Source organism: Seriola dumerili, unplaced genomic scaffold (assembly GCF_002260705.1).
Source record: "Seriola dumerili isolate Sdu_G_001 unplaced genomic scaffold, Sdu_1.0 BDQW01000432.1, whole genome shotgun sequence".
Lineage (NCBI taxonomy): Eukaryota > Metazoa > Chordata > Actinopteri > Carangiformes > Carangidae > Seriola > Seriola dumerili.
Window position 1 is genome coordinate 5,699,919 of NW_019174687.1, and position 17,035 is coordinate 5,716,953.

General features: G+C 43.1%; 1 protein-coding gene across 1 annotated transcript in view; it reads left to right on the forward strand.

The window, feature by feature from the left end:
* Positions 1-16,707, forward strand: part of pard3 (par-3 family cell polarity regulator) — a 250,040-nt gene extending 233,333 nt beyond the window's left edge. The window contains exons 24-26 of the mRNA XM_022761762.1: positions 5,285-5,408; positions 11,712-11,854; positions 16,249-16,707. Of these exons, the coding sequence (XP_022617483.1) occupies positions 5,285-5,408; positions 11,712-11,854; positions 16,249-16,645 (664 nt within the window). The 3' untranslated portion in view covers positions 16,646-16,707. The remainder of the gene's footprint in view (positions 1-5,284; positions 5,409-11,711; positions 11,855-16,248) is intronic.
* The last annotated feature ends 328 nt before the right edge of the window (positions 16,708-17,035 follow it).

Here is a 17,035-nt window from a genome sequence, read left to right on the forward strand (position 1 = left end):
CATCAACAGGCACCACTGAGGCTGTGAGTAGTCAAGCATCTGAGCTAATCCTTTTTTAGCCTTTTATGTATCCAGAGGACGTCAACTGAACAGGCCCGTTCTTGTTCAGCGTCGCCAAGTCTAAATTATGTAGCATCATGAAAGTGACAGACATCTGGATGTGGAATGGAAACCAGCAGCAGCCAGCTTTTAGTGCTTTTGTTTTGTTTTAATGATTTTATTTGATTTTGTGTCATCAACATGGAAGTGCCCAGCCCCTCATCTGCTTATGAGACACCAATTAAACATTTGCCGTGGTGGAGCAACACTTCTCAGACAAGAACACAACTTGTTATATAAAACATTAAATGGCAAACTATAAATTTTGCCTCTTTGCTGAAGATGTGCAAATAAAATCGGCCACAAAAAAAGTCTCACTTCCTCAAACATAAGCAGAGTCTTTTATAATAATAATAATAAAGTTGTGTATGTGACCATAACTTTACACACAGATTTCTGGATAAATTCTGCTTCACGTAAAGTTCTGCACTGCTATTCATGATGAGACATGTTGGCAATTTAGGTTTGTACTATACATCAACAGACCCTCTTTCTTTATATATTAGTGCTGGATGTCATGGACGATACTGTGTATTATATACTAAAAATGTAAATTAATCATTATAATTAAAATATATTAAAGTAAAGATCTTCATAATATTCATCCATTACCAACAAGTAGCATCAACATCTATTCCAGATCTGTGTAAGTGTGTGATTGCTCGAGGAAGCGCTGCCATCTTTGCGGTTTCGCTGCAGTAGATAACAGCGACTCTGCCTCACAGATGGAGCGTTAGCCGCTAGCACAAGTTAGCAAGGGCATCAGTCTCCCTCCTAGCTGTCTGTGATCCTTCGATCAATAGACCTGGATTATCATCCTCAGCATCTCAGTTCATTTTTCACAGCAGAGAAAGGCTCCACCAGCTGCTCTCTCTTTGTCAGAGGATGTAGGGGCCTAGTTCCCCCATCTGATAAGATTACAGAAACTAACCGCCACGGCTGTTGCGTCCGGGGGGGGGGGGGGGACAACACGACACCGGTTCCTTACTCTGTGTATCGGTACATCAGTAAATGTTTATTTAACAGGCAGGCAAGTTAGTCAGCACAACAGTCACATTTGAGATGGGAGTCCCATGACTACCCGTGCTTAATTAAATGTTTAATTAAGACAGTAGGTTTTTAATTAAAAAGTTGATCATTATGATTTAAGGATTATTGGCAAACGAAATAGATAGGATATCACAGAATACAACTCTTGTATTATCAAGAGCAAGGTGTGGTTCTGTTAATTAGCATCATGGCGGAGATGCCCTTTAATTTAAAGAGATGAAATAGACTCTGATGAGAATAAAGAAACACTGAAATGTGTTCTGTGAAGTTTTTTTTTTTTTCTCGCATCAGCGCCGCATGCAGCTTGGGGTGATGCTTTCTTCTGAGACTTTCAACAAACAATGTTGCTCTTGTTATCCTCAAGGTCAACGCGCTTGTAACCACTAGCCACAAGGGCCCTCGTCACAAAACAGACAACGAGGTTCACTCAAATCTCTCTTTGCCCTCCGCACTGCTCAGATGGGCTTTGTGGGCCAGCTGGTGGTCAGCGGGGTCGTCTCCAGCTGTTTCCTTCTTCTTTACTGCCCAAAACTGTGTGGTCTCCCCTCAGCTTTGCATTAATTTCAAGGGCACGTTGAACCGGTAAAGGTCGCCAAGTCCTCTAAATGAGCGAGCGCTTGTTAGATTTATGCCCACGTACAGTTGGTGGTAGGTCTGAGTGATGCTCCTACAGGCATGGGAAGAGCAGCCAGTGTGAATGAAGCCATTCATTTATAATCCACAGGATTAGAGCTCTGTCCATCAGCTGCCTCTGTCACTTACTGTACATTGCCCTTTAGAGGCCCTTCCCTCAATCTGTTGGCATGCTTTGATTGGGATCCGTGGAAGCAGCATCACTGTCACGGGGGATTTTTGAAGTGACAGCGCAGATCTGATAAATCCTGTTAGTCTGGAGTTAGGTCCAATTTGGACCACTTCCTCTGCTATGCCAAATGAAGCAACGCCTTCCTCTGGCTGTCTTTAATTGCTTCGATCTTTCTCTCAACGCTTAGCTCTTTTTTCTTTTCTTTTTTTTTAAATCCCTGTGTTTTAGCATGCAGCTTGAGAACATATTGTGGCTTTGTGGTTCTGAGATCGAAGTCTGACCACAAGGCAGACTTCTCAAATCCTGCAAAGCACCTTCCTTTCCAGGCTTAAAGGATAATTCCTGTTTATTACAGCCCCCAGGTCTTGGATTTGTAGTTGTGGTCATCAGTCTTATCAGTATTAGTGACATTGTTTTCACCAATTTTAATAGCTCACATCTCGGATCGTGGTGACAAAAAGATCAGATGATCACACGTTGTAAACAACCCTCCAAGGTTGGTCAAATGTTTGTTTGTTTTTTTTTTTTTTACAGAGAAAACAGGTCACTGATACAACCATTCCCCAGACTGTCTGTTATACGCATCAGTCACAGTTTATGAACAGACTTCCTGTTTCTAATTTTAGCCGAGGGTCAAAAATAAGACCCAACTCGAATTTTCCTTTGCGTGTTTCAGTCCTATTTTCTAGCAGTAACCTGTGTTTCACCACGCCGCTTTACAGCATAGTGAAGCTGCACTTGTGAAGTCAAAGTCTGCCCACAATGCAGACATTACATCTCTCCCTCCCAAGACAAGACAAGACAGACAGACAGACAGACAGACAGACAGCTTTTTAGGAGGCACGCCCGACCATGAAAGGCAGGGTGCATCTCAGCGTAAACAGCTTTTCTGGCAGCCCAGTCAGCAAGCCACAGTCCTGTTATTGACTCCCAGAGACACTCCACTCAACAAAGCCACACTGTGACCTTTCAGCCTCACACACCAGTGCCAGATATTGAGTGAGCCTGCCCAGAGGATGAAGCTCATCTCAGACTCTCGGCCCGCTGTTTTTCCCCTGTCTCTGGGGTTGGTTTTTTTTTGTTTGTTTTGTTTGTTTTTTTTGACAGTACAGTTGTATTGTAGTGTTGCTCTTTCTTTGATTGATTTACACTGTTTTGTCAGACTAGAGGATTGGAGATGTTTGATTCTTTATTTGAGTTTCTCTTCAGTCTCTCAGGCAGGATTCTGCTGTATTAGCTGGGGCTATAGGTTGCCTTAATAATGATATACTTTTTGATTACAGGGTTGAGTGGCTATCTCAAGAGAGGGGAGCGTCTTTCATCTGACAAGCCTTGCTTGTTCACAATGTGGGCAAACCCCCCCCCCCCCGTTTTTGTTCTTCCTCTTCTACAGAAATCTGTTTTTCACGTTACCCACTATCACATATGAGCCTTTCCGTTGAAGCCGAGGCCTCGACCTATAGCCAGAGGGTCACACATGTTCCACGTATCGGGTCAGCTGTGTTCTAAAGAGGCCAAGTGGCTGTGTTACATATCACGGAGATTAGCAGGATCACGTATGACAGGTTCCTGGTCTTTAATAAGGCCAGCTGGACCTGGCTTTTCCATTGTGTGTCTGGAGTTAGTAGCTGGTAGTGCTGCTGTGTTTTAGGTTATAGAATTATGGGGCCGTTATCTGGTTGTTTTGTGACGGATTCAATGAATTTAGGCAGTTATTGCAGCAGTTTTGTGTTAGATAGAGTTATAGTCTGACCTCATAAAGATAAATGGTTATTTAAAGTCACTTTTAAGTGTACAGTTCCTGTCATAACCAAGGCAATACGGATGTGATTCATTTATTTTTCTCCGGATTTTTAATTTATTATTTTTTTCGTAGAACTGTCTTTTTTTGTTGTCTCAGCATTTCAATCGTATCCCTCAACAGATACAATTCAGAATTTCATGCTGACCTCAAAGTTTTCCTAAGTAAGCAGAAAAAGGTTCGCAAAACTGAACTCAACGGAGCTTTGGGACTGGAAAGAGTTGCAGGTTTGACCTTTTTTAGAGTTTTAGAGATAAGACAGTCCCAAGGAATTTCCTGGCAAAGTTAGAAAAGTTGAAAAGTCAAGCTCGGAGTCAACCCCCCCCCCCCCCCCCCCCCCGCTGGTCCTTCATTCACCGACCCTGACACTGCTATTCACACACAGTTTGAGAGGGAAAATGTGTTAATTACTTTCCTCTGTAGGAGGCCATATAAAAACACTAACCTGTCTCCTCATTTACATGTATGTTCGGTATTTCTTTCCATGCAAGGGCTCAGACAATAGCTGAAGCACCTCAAAGCTGCAGAAGAAATATGCAAATAACACAAACCTATACTAAAACCAGATGGTTGTCAACAGGGAAAATATTTGATGTGGTCCAGGTTCTGTTCAGCTTCAGTCAAACCCAAAAATACCTCAACAATCAAATCTGAGACAATAGACTAGAGGAAGCGATAATAGATGTTATATATGACTGCATAGTTGGAAGTACAACAGGTAATGCGTGTGTATGTATGTATATATATATATATATATATGTAGTCCAAAAAAGACCATTTTCCCATTCAAGTGAATTATGAACAATGTTGGGTGTGCAAGTGAGTAAGAATTTCCAAATCGAAATCTCTTTAATTTTCAGGTACCTCAAATGTATCAGGCTTCATCTGTGTGACATATTGACAACTGTTGACAACCAGTCATGTCCATGGCCTGAATAGACTCCACAACATCTACAGTAATGGGGAGAGTTGTAGCGGCAGTTATAGCGAGTGACCAGCTACAGAACATTTGTTCAGTGCACCATATGAGTGTACACTGAAGGCAGCATTGTTTGATGTAAACACCGCAGGGCTGCAACAGACAATAGCAGTGCAGCAGTTAAATGATATGAGGCTGGGAGGAGGAGGAGGAGGAGGTGGTGGGTGGGTGGGGTTGTGGTACTGCTCACCGTTCACCACTAGTCTTTGTTCATTGTTATGAATAATACATCAGAGACACATTAGTTTGATTCATATTGCTGTTGGCTCTGCTGTGAGCCCGCTCCTGGCTCTGCCCTCACTTATCACGTTTTACGTCTTATCTGGGTTGAATGTATCTGGGTTGCTTTGCCTTTGTCAACAGTGCATTTGATCAATTCACGGACAAAGCACGTTGGTCTTTAAAGAACTTTATCCTGCAGGCCATTTCCGCCCGCGCTGATGGAACCAGGTCACTCGTTCACAATGGACCTCTCACGCTCATCCATCTTCCCCCTCTCTCTCTCTCTCTTTTCTCTCTCTTTTCTCTCTCTCTCCCCTCTCCTCCTCAGTAACCGGCTAACCCCTAGCAACCACGACCGGATACAGAGGCTGAGGCAGGAGTTCCAGCAGGCCCAGACCGTCCCGGACGACCCCGACGACCGCAGGAGGACCTACAGCTTCGAGCAGCCCTGGGTGAGTGTCTGAAATGACCGGAGCCTGTAACTCAAATCCACTGCCGACCCGGAGAGGATGGCTAGACTGTAAGACTGTTAATGTCGAGAGACGACCTCTGCCAGACCGAGACTCTGGACATCTTCAAACTTGACTTCAAACACTAGCCTGAGGAGAACCTGTGGCTAACCGGAGTGTGGTGCTAACCATCACTAACCCCCACTACAGGACTGATGATAATATCCTGTCTCCACCTTACGGTGACCCTTAACCTCCATGAGCCTAATAATGCTACCGCTAACACACCTCACACTCGAATGTTCAACCATCTGCATGCAGGAGTCTCCGCACCTCCTGATACAACCACCACTAACCCCACCCACCTGTCACAACCTACTGTACTCATCCGTCGTTTGTCTGTCAGTCATCCACATGGACCCTGCCCACCACCTCATGGACTTGGGTTTGTCTTCACATTGTGTCTGTGTAGGGGGGGGGGGGTCTCATTTTTAAAACCTTTGTTTTAACTGTGCCTTTTTTACAGGTTAAAAATAGGGTAATGTGCATTTTAACTGACATATATTTAATTCAGAGCTTCACCGGCTAAGATCAGGGTTAATTAGTGCATTCTGAAGCAACACGGGGGTAAGAATAATAAGCGAACAAAATCTGAATGCACTCAAAGTTTTTTGAGGTGATGAAATCGCTTGTCATATTTTTAGTATTTATTTTAGTCCTCCGAGCTTCCTTGCACTTCACCTCAAGTGTACTTGGTTTTACATTATTTTGAGTAACAAATTCTGATCATGTAGCAGATTTTAAATCTTGAAGATAGGATTTTATCCCTTTTTTTTTTTTTACACACTAAAGGAGTAATTTACACCACATCCTTCTGTCTGCTTTGAGACAGCACACATTTTTTGTTTTATTTCACACATATTGTATCACAACTTGTTATTATACAAACACATTACCACACGATACATATTATTATGCTATGGTGACAAGCAGCACAAAAGCATGTTGTCGCAAACTAGACGCACAGGTGTGTTGTAAATTACATCCTTTTATATCAAGTAATATGAATTGTCCTTGTTGGTTGTGTCCTGACGCAAAGTCATTTTTACACACACAGTTGTGTTTTTGTATATTTCTGTATGAACTCTTTTTACTGCTGGTAAATTTCCCGCTGTAGCTTTTTTTTTTTGCCCAGTCTTTGGTGTACAATGGGAGAGTTAGTTGCTACCATTTGTAATTGAAATGAAATGATAAAGTGAGAGCTCGCGAACCAAAATCCTCTGTGCTCTGGCTTTTTCTCTCTACCTGATGAACCCAATAAAAAATGTATAGTTTTGTTCCAAGTCGGGCAGTGTTAACCGGAGTCGTGCGTTTCAGTGGGATCGACGCACTGGCGCGCATTCCAGGCGGCATTGTACAGACAAGAAAAAAAAAGCAGGACAGTGTGGGAAAGAGGAGCGCAGGTCACCTCTCCCTTTTGTCTCCAAACAACCAAGCGTGCTCTCAGTTAGAGGGATTGACAATACTGCAGCATTGTGTCTGTTTACATCAACTGTAGCGTGCTTTACTATTGTTGCCAGGTTCATTTTCCCATGAAAGATCCCTTTAACTTGCTCAAAGTAGCTGTTAGATACGTCCATAAACGTTTTAGAGTCAGAGTCCAGGAAATATTAAAGATTCATTTGTCAGAAACATTAAATGTTAGAAAAAATACCTTTTTGTAACCAGGTTCTTCCAGGACCCCCTTGTGGTTCCACAGTGGCTTAAGCCTGAAGAACCCTCTCATGGTCTTATTAAACCCCCTTTTACCTTGTCGGAGCGCAGCTCACACTTGGACTTGCTGTCGTAATAGCATGTTATTAGACTCGTGCTCTGACCATACTGGTGGGCCATATGGAAAACAGGAGAATGTGTCTTTGAAATTCAATTACCTCCCCTTTGCATATATTACATTTTGTTGCCTCATCTGAGTGATGTGCTGCAAACCTCAAGGAGCCAGTGTCCTTTTTTATTTTCTTCTTCATTCACCTACAGCTGACCCACTTACAGTCTGTGCCAGGACGGTGCTACACGGCAGTCCTATGTTATTTATTTAAATGGCAGGGAAAACATATTAAAGCATATTAGAATAATGTAATGAATTAATGTGTTCATCCTAATTAGGTTTACAGAGAAAAATATAAGCCAACATTTCATCAGTTAATCTAAAAAATAAAAAATAAAAAACCAAAGAGATCAAGAAATATTCATCTCCGTTCACTATCCGTTCAGAGGTCTCTCTTGCTCGTACAGCGGGATTTGAATGCAGATCCCTGTTAGTGTCATGCCTCACCGATTAGAGAGGTGTCTCTGAGCAGCCATATGGAAGCACTCACTGTGTTGTTGTGCACCTTTGAGCCAGGCCTGGACAGTCAACCCCAGGCTCACCTCTTCATATCGCACCTCCAGCCAAACACACGTTCACGATCCATCCTCTGCGGTTCATTCGCCCGATTATCCATTCTCTGCTCAGGCTGTTTTCTTAGCCGTCCCTATTTAGCCACATGCCTTAAGTCAATATAATATCTCTCTTTGCCATGTGAGCCCCCCCCCTCTTCTTCTTTTTTTACCATAGTTTGGGGAGCAGGGGAGGATTGTGGGTAGCACGGTCTAATTCCATCAGGATGACTGATGCCCGCTCTCCCAGCAGCGCCGCGCCAAGCTTTATTGCGCTCATTTATACCACTATGGGAATAGAGGAGTTCATTCAATTGATGCTGGGGGTTTAGAAAGGGCATAATATTGCCTCTTGTATTTTACTGCAACATTTTAATACTGCTATTATCTGGATTCCTTTAGGGTGTTTCGCCCTCCCCTCTCCTCTGCAGTCACCGTGTTCAGGCAGATGAGCCAACAATCCCAGGAATATTCAACACTCCTAAACCGCTAAAGGGATTTTTTTTTTTTTTTCTCAAGTGAAAAATATTTGGGACTGTAATTCACCCACAGGCAATTTTTAATTCAGATATGGAATAAGGGGTGCTTGGTAGCCCCCTCCCTCCCTCTCAGTTTTCTGCCAGCCTGTCCTTATTGTCAGCTGAGCAGCCAGGCAGCGCCAATCCATCCCAGAGATGATTGCCTCGGCGTTATTTGATTTTAAAGGGGAGTGTCTCTTTAGCACTCTTAATCGTTTTATGGTTTCCCCACCAACTGATGTCCACAGTGCTCCAACCAGGCTCTCAATATGTTGCACAGCCATAAAAGTAATTAGATCGGCTTTGTGTTACGGCTGCACACAATTATTGCACCCACACCGCTAATCAACATCGCAGGGAGCGGAAGGAGCTGTGGTACAAGTGTGGGCTGGACATTGAGGTGGTGCTCTGCTGCTGAGAAAGATATTATTAGTGTATGCTGTCTGTCTGTATGTATGAGTGTGTGGGCTTGTTTTACTATATTTTTGTGGTCCAAAAACTGGGAGCCCCCTTTTCTTGGGTTCGAGTCGTCCGTCAGCTTTGGGCAGGGTGGGGCCAAAATGCTGGACCCTACAAGTTTAATTGGCTGTTTGAGAGTCAAGACTTGGTTTTAAAGGTTCAGATTAGAATTAGGGTTGGGGTTAGGATTTCAGTTGTGATGGTTAAAGGAAAGGGGTTAGGGACTACATTATCTCAATGACAGCTCACCACAAATATGGTAAAACAAGGGTGTGTGTTTGTGTGTGTGCGCACATGTGTATACTCCTGCATCTGTGTGAGGACCAGTTTTAGACCTTAATAGTGAGGACAACTTGTCTTGTCTCACAACTTTCCAACTGTTGAATTGTGGGGGAAGCATCCAATTATTTTTGAAACTTTTCCCAAACCACCACAGCACACTACGATGACCCAGGACATAGAGGTATAAACAGTTTTTTTGCCTGATGGTTCAACAACTCAATGTGCAGACAAGTTTGTTTCTGTATTAAAGGATTTATGGGTTGCATTATGTCAGTGGGGGTTCTCATAAGTGTAGAAGTACAAACATGTGTGTGTGTGTGCGTGCATGTGCGTGTGAGTGAATGAGTGAGTGAGTGAGTGTGTGTGTGTGTGCGCGCGCGCGTGCATGTGCGTGTGAGTGAATGAGTGAGTGTGTGTGTGAGTGAGTGAGTGTGTGTGTGTGTGCATGTGCGTGTGAGTGAATGAGTAAGTGAGTGTGTGTGTGTGAGTGAGTGAGTGTGTGTGTGAGTGAGTGAGTGAGCGTGTGTGTGTGTTAGAGAGAGAGTTTGTGTGTATGTGTGAGAGTTTATGATGAATTCTAATGAATTATTCGGTTGTATTCTCTGTTATAAAAACATTCTAAATCTGCAGATACTACAGATCAATACATCACACACAGTTTGTCTACTCTATATGCACATGGACGTAAACCTACTGTGGCCTGTTAACCTGTACACTAGGTGTTTATGTAAGGATGTTTGAAGGGTGGGGAGAGGGACTGTCACAATGTCAACAGGCCGTGTTGTTGTCTCCTTCATTAACACCCACTAACATCCATCACATGTCATCACTGTAACCCTGCTCTGAGTCTCCAGCATGGCCCCTCCCTCACTTCCCCTCCTTCTGTCTGTGTGTGACTCACCTTCATTTTGACCTGAGAGGAGACGAGCTCAGGGTGTGTCTGCCCGACTAACTGCTGGTAAGTGTCTGTGGTCTGGACTGGCGGGTGGGGGTGGCAGGGTGGGGGGGGCTGTGGGAGACTTTTTGTGAGGTATCCTGTGTCCGGGAACGCTGCCAGTTTTATTGGGCTACTGTGTGCAAATCTCTGTAATGGTGATTTTCATGCTCTAAATTCGAATTTAAATGTGATGTTTCTTCTTTATCACTTTGGAAAGATCATATTTTGGCAGTGGGTCAAATCTGTGCCCTTCCTGCCAGAGAACATCCAAATCATAACATTCAAATCCAGAATTTTCCAGTATAAGATGTTCATTTGTCTAAGCAGTGATAAAACCTTTTAATTAAAAGTAATTTTTGCCAAACATATTCCTAATTCGAATATTTGAGCTTGATTAAACAAGACATTTGAATGTATTGCCGCTTATGTTTTTGAGTTAGACGAACGTACATATTTTTATGGCACAGTTCCTTCAATTTGAGCAAAAACCCAGGATGAAAATCACCACAACTGGAATTTAATCTTTATTTTTAATTATCAACATGTTTTATCAATGACACGTTAAGGTTTGTTTGATGGTATGTGGCATTTAAAGTTTTATTCTTGATGATAATAAGAGATTATTAATGTTATTATGAAGTGCAGAATATAATAGAGAGTAAATTGAATGTTTGAAAAGTGGAGGAGATATAACATAAAAGAGAGTGATTGACTTGAATTCACATAAAACTGCTGATTTCAGTGTTAGCACCTCCAAATCCTCCCAGTCATGCATCTATCTTGCAATAGCACTGCAGGCAACTCAGCGTCATGAATGTTTAAGTGAACACAGAAAAGTCATCAGTATTTATTTAACTCCGTGAGTGTATAAAGTCCCTGCAGTCCCAGAGTCATATCAGCTGTACACGAGAACAAGCAGCTCTCTGATCGGCACAAAATAACTGTCACCACGACGTTTCTCGTACTGTAGCTTCAGACGGTTCTGTTCCCCTCGGAGCCAAGATAAGGCAGGCAGCTCTGCAGCTTTATAGGGTTGGTTCACCCATATGACGAAAAAACAAAATTACACTTTTCCACTTGCCTCTGGTGGTATCTATCCATGCAGATAGTTAAAAGATATGGGTGAAATTTCTGCTGCCGCTCCAGCACAATGGAGGTGAGGGGAGTTTTCTTTGTGGAGCAGTGAAAACCACACACAGGATTATCCTTCCGGCCCTTTAAGAATGGATTTAGATAGAAGACCAACACACTACTACTAATATACTAATATTGATATCATGAAGGTGGTCCAAATCAGTGGAATAGTTCACTAAATAACTATGATCCACTTATAGGTGATAGTATTCCATCCCTAAATGGACCATAGAAGAAGAAATTCCCCTCATTACATGTGACACATTTGCAGAAGAGGAATATCCTGCACCGATTAATTTAGTAGTATTGAATCCTGTAAACACACTATGTCATATCTGTCCACCCAGTGCACATTTCCACTTATCTGACAGTATTTCAGTCCCGTGTGGAATATCATCAAATTATAGAAGGCAGATAAATAAATAAATTGAATGGGTAGAATCATTCCCGTATTGATTGTGCCAGTGTTTCTGCTGCTGATGATGATGATGATGATCTCACTGGGGACGACAGCTAACCGAGCCATCTCGCTGTTTCCAGTCAAACACCAGCAGCAACGGTCCGGGCGGGTACAGTCAGCCGGGTCGCCACTCGGTGTCGGTCGAGGTTCAGATGCAGAGACAGAGGCAGGAGGAGAGGGACTCGTTCGCCCAGGCACAGCGACAGTACAGCTCCCTACCAAGGTAAGAGTGATGGACAGAGAGAGAGAGAGAGAGAGAGTGTGTGTGTGTGTGTTTGTGTGTGTGTCAGGCTTGATATGATGTTGTATTTGATCTATGTTTCTGCCTATCTGACAATCAATATGTGCTAAGAGATTGTGTGTGTGAGTCTGTCTGGGGCACTGTGTGTGTGTGTGTGTGTGTGTGTGTGTGTGTGTGTGTGTGTTGAATTTTCTTGTGTACTATCTAATATCAATGTGTGCAGGTGTTTGTGACTTTGTTTGTATCAATTTTAGATCTGTTGAGTTGAAGTTGATTTGTGTGTGTGTGTGTGTGTGGCTGCGTGTGTGTGTACATTTGTGCACTCCTGCCTTATTATGCCAGATTCACTGTAATAGCCTCGTGACAGTAATGATAGCAGATTATATATATATATATATATAACATTTAAGTAAGAAAAAGCAGCATAGCCGATCATTTTCAGACCACAGAACTGCGTACACAAACACACACACACACACACACACACACACACACACACACACACACATACACACTCATCATCCTCAGAATGGACAGATCATGTTACCCTCTCACACAGATGTGACATGATTGCTTTCCTTTCCCTTAATGTAATTCCCTTTGATCTGCATGATATGACTGCCTGTTGTTCCAGGAAGTGCTGAGGCGTGTGTGTGTGTGTGTGTGTGTGTGTGTGTGTGTGTGTGTGTGTGTGCATGGTTAGAGGTGGAAGGTATAGAAAGTATATCTATCTATACACCAGCTTCCACTCGGGCACCCACAGGCGGAGTTGTTAACACATGCATTAATAAACAATTACATCAGCTCACGACATTATAGTGTACTATAAACCATTTATTAAATGTTTATATCCTGCTAATACATGTCAAATAAGGGGCCTTAAGGTCAAGTGTTGCCTAATACAAAGTTATCATTGTGAGGTAACACAGTACAGCCTTTGAGCTCAATCTGCAACAAAACATTAGTATCATGCGACAATAAAGTAACAATGTTAATCTGTGGTAAGTTTCAAGAGCCTACCAATAGATTTTAGTACTGTACAAAAATGTATGTAAACTAGACAGACATCTGTAGAGCCTTCATTCAAAAAATGTCAATAAAAATGAGTTATCACTTATAATAACACAATAACACATATAACACATAATAACATACTGCTTTGTACCTTTTAAAGAAGACTTTTTTTTAATTTCTTGAATAAGCACAGACATGAAGTGTCCAAGAGTTATTAATACGTCTCCCTAAGCAGTCTCTAATTACTCCTGCAGACTCTCTACAAGGCCAAACCAAGCCGACCCATCCCAGAATACATCATCAACTAGCACTTCCCATACATATACAACATTAAATACATTATCTTCTATTGCTTCACCGTCGTTCTCTAATCCACTGCTATCGACATAAATCCTTTCCTTGATAAATATTGCAGGCAGCTGTGCTGAAAGATTAATGAACTGCTGTCTCGCTCCAGCGGTCAGAGGCAACATCCTGTGGCCACGTCCCTTCACTTTCCCACTAATTCCATTAAGAAGCTGTTCTGTTTGGATAAACCCGGCGGTGGTATCTCGAGAACGCTAACTATTGTTTGAGTTAGAGCATAGCATCGTATGAAGTCAGAGGCTGAGACCGAGTAAACGTGGCGTTCAGGAGATCATAGCCTTGATGGGATTCGTATGGGGCCTGCGTTGCTCACACTGGGTGAAATCCTTCATGAGAGCATGACTCTGGATTGTGAATGAAGACGTGATTAATGGCGGTAGAGCTCCTCAAAAAAAAAAAAACGGCTTTCATTTTAGATAAAGGTCAGTTTCCTTCTGGGTGAGACCCTTCCCTAAACAAGGAGCCGTGAGTGAAAATAAACCGCTGCCATTTGAAACAATGACGGTGGATGAAGGGCCCTCATATTCATCACCGAGCAGCACCATTGATCTCCGTGCCAAAGTAATGCCATTATGGGAGACCGAAGGCTGTCTGCAACAGCTGCAGTGGCATTTGGTCGTACTAGTGTGTTTCTGCATGCATGCATGTGTGTCACAACCCCATGTCTATCTGCACTGCACTACAACCTCTCACAAAGTCTCCCTTTTTTCTCTCAATCTTTCTCTGTCACCTTTCCCACCTTCTTGTTTTTTGTTTTTTTTTGTTTGTTTTTTTTTGTTTGTATCATGTGTCATGCTTCACCGTGTGCATGCACAGAATACAGAGCGGTATACATCTCTCTGTATTTACCACACATGTACATGCTCCCCCTTGGCACAGTATCAGACAGAGAGAGAGAGCGATCTGGTTTGCATTTCTCAGCAGGGAGGCAGACCGGCTTTGGCCTCTTTGTCAACATATGAAATGAAATCAGATGCCGGGGACGCCTGTCTCTGAAAATTGGAATCACTCAACCGTGTGCAAGAATAAACCTGGGCTATATTCTCCTATCTCACCGATCGAGAAGCGTATCCATTCCCAATAGCATTCAGTCTCCGTTGAATAAAAACAAAGGTCTTTTCTATTCTCATTAAGGATTTTTTTTTTTTTTTCGCCCCTTCCTCCTCAAATCCAAACACAGGAATAATACGATTTCTTCACAGCTGGCTGATAAACCTGCTAATTATGCATGGCTCGGAGTCAAAAGCCCATTGATGTTTTTGTGTGTCTTGTTCTTCTTCTCTGTCTCCGCTCTCGTTTTGGTGCCTTGCCCTCGAGATAAACGGGTGGAGCTGTAGGGCTCGGGACACTCATGCATATCGTATGGGCTCTCTCAAACACACATACACACACACACACACACACACACAGGGCTGCCACAAAGAGGCTAGCCAAGCAGAAATTAGAGGTGATGTCCCACATCTGGATCCCCCCCCCCCCCCCACATCTTTTCGGGTAAAGGGCAGGGCAGACCCAACAAGCATGACAAAACAACTGTGCCTTTAAGACACTTGTGTCAGGTGTCAAATATCAGCCTGGGCAAATCCATCGAGGACAAAGATGGTCGCCTCATTTTTCCTGCCGTGAAAGGTCTGCTATTACTTTCTGTCAGATCCAATAGTTGTTCCTGCCTGTCTCCAAATGGGCCTAATGGGCTGGAAGGGGACTTTGACATGGTTAGGTATCCCTGTATGTTGTTACCGTGGGCTGGTACTTGCCCAGAGGCAGTTTGTGAGGCTGTAGCGGTGCCTTATTGTCATTGAATGCGATGTCTCGGCTACCATGCAACTGACAGTCTGATTAGTGCATCCCCCAAAAGATAGAGTTTTCAACCAAATTTTTGTTGCTGGTGATGTTTTTTCCCATCAGACCAGGTCACAGAATGTGGCTGAGAGGGTTGAGTCTCATAGAGAAATAAAGTGTATGAGAGTGAAAGAATGAGAGAGCATTTGTTGGCACGTACAGTACATGTGATTATTTTAACCCATAATATCAGAAATCCTGTCTTTTCAGTGTCACACATTGGTCACATAAAAAGCCTCATGAATCAATCATCACAGTTATTAACAGACCTGATGGGAGCTAATGCAGAAAGACTTTCCTGGTTGCAAATAAATGGAGGTGAATAAAACAGGAGTAGCCCACAGCTAACTCACCGACCTCTGAGGCAACATTAACATTAAACTGTCTGTTTGCAAAGCATGCTGGGAACTGTTGAGCCAAATCTCAAAACATATTTATGCCAAATGGAAATAAAAAAATCAGAGTCATAAACCCATGAAAACATATGTCTTTTTTCTTTTTTTGTTACACTATCAGTACCTGGAATACTGACACTTCCTTCTTTCAACCTGTATATACAGGAGATATAAAGATCAGACATAAAAGAAAACAAACAAAACAAATAAGAAAAATAAAAAGAAATCTCAACTAAAGGTCCAGTTGCTACATTTTTCCAGAGCTTTTAACCACCCCAAAGTCTTCTTCAGCGCACAGAGGTTGCTGCATATATGATAACTGAGCCTGCTAAGTCTGCTAAAGAAGACCGTGAGAAGCTGGTAAAAGCTCTGGGGAAAAAAGCTAGTATATGCACCTTGAGTTTAGATTTATTTATTTATTTTTTTTTTTTTTTTATCAAAGAATATTCCAAGGTGAAGAATAAAAAATAAAATGGCACGCTCACTTTCTACAAAAAGCGTCTTACTACAGCCAGATGTTGATCTAACGTATTCTCAAAATAACTACTGTAAATGTGGCATGACTAACTGAAACCTGTCCTGACTGTGTCTTAAGCCTGTAAATAAAGAAAACTCAAAACAGAGCAAAAGCAACTTTGAAATAAAGCACTGATGTGCCATTTATGATTATGTCAAAGGAATTATATGAAACTATAAATCCAACCACATCTCACATTTCCCTCTCTTTCATTTCTCTCTCTCTCTCTCTCTCTCTACCAGGCAACCCAGGAAGAACCCTAGCTCCATCTCCCAAGACTCATGGGAGAAGGCGTACCCACCTGGAGAAGGTTTCCAGACAGCCAAGGACAACCCCAGGTACTCTAGCTACCAGGGCTCCAGGAACGGCTACCCAGGCGGCGGCAGTGTCAACGCCAGGGTCCTTCTGGAGGCCCAGGAGCTCCTGAGGCAGGAGCAGCGGCGCCGTGAGCAGGAAGCCAAAGGGAAATTAATGCAGGAGAGCAGCGGCAACAGCAGCTACGAGGGGTACACCACGGCTCACCTGAAGGACCCGGCCTCGCCCAAGGGTCCCTACCGCCAAGATGTGCCGCCTTCACCCTCGCAGTTAGCGAGGCTTAATAGGTTGGGGTCGGAGAAAGGAAGACTTTTTTATTCCTGAGGAGCGTTGCTGGACTTGATGGATAAAGAGCTGAACAGAGAACTTTTGGCTCAGGAGCTGAAGGGGGGGGGGTTACCTTGAAGAAACCGCAGAAGTGGACGCTACAAATCTTGACAAAGGACAACCTTAGAGGTCTTATAGCCTAGCGATGATCTTAGAGGTAAAACAGCTGTGAAGTGTGCTCAGTATGTGGGTGTTTGTGTTCGATCCCTAGCTGTGCCGATGACCTATACAGTAGTCACTCAGTCGCTCGCCCTGCTACAGACTTGAGACGCTCAGTGCCTTCTCTGCATTCACAAACACGGCGCTTGTTCGCAGGCGTCCAGGACTCGGACTCTTCGAGATCTGGCACCGTCACGTATTGACAATCAAACGGGCAAGTGAGCGGTC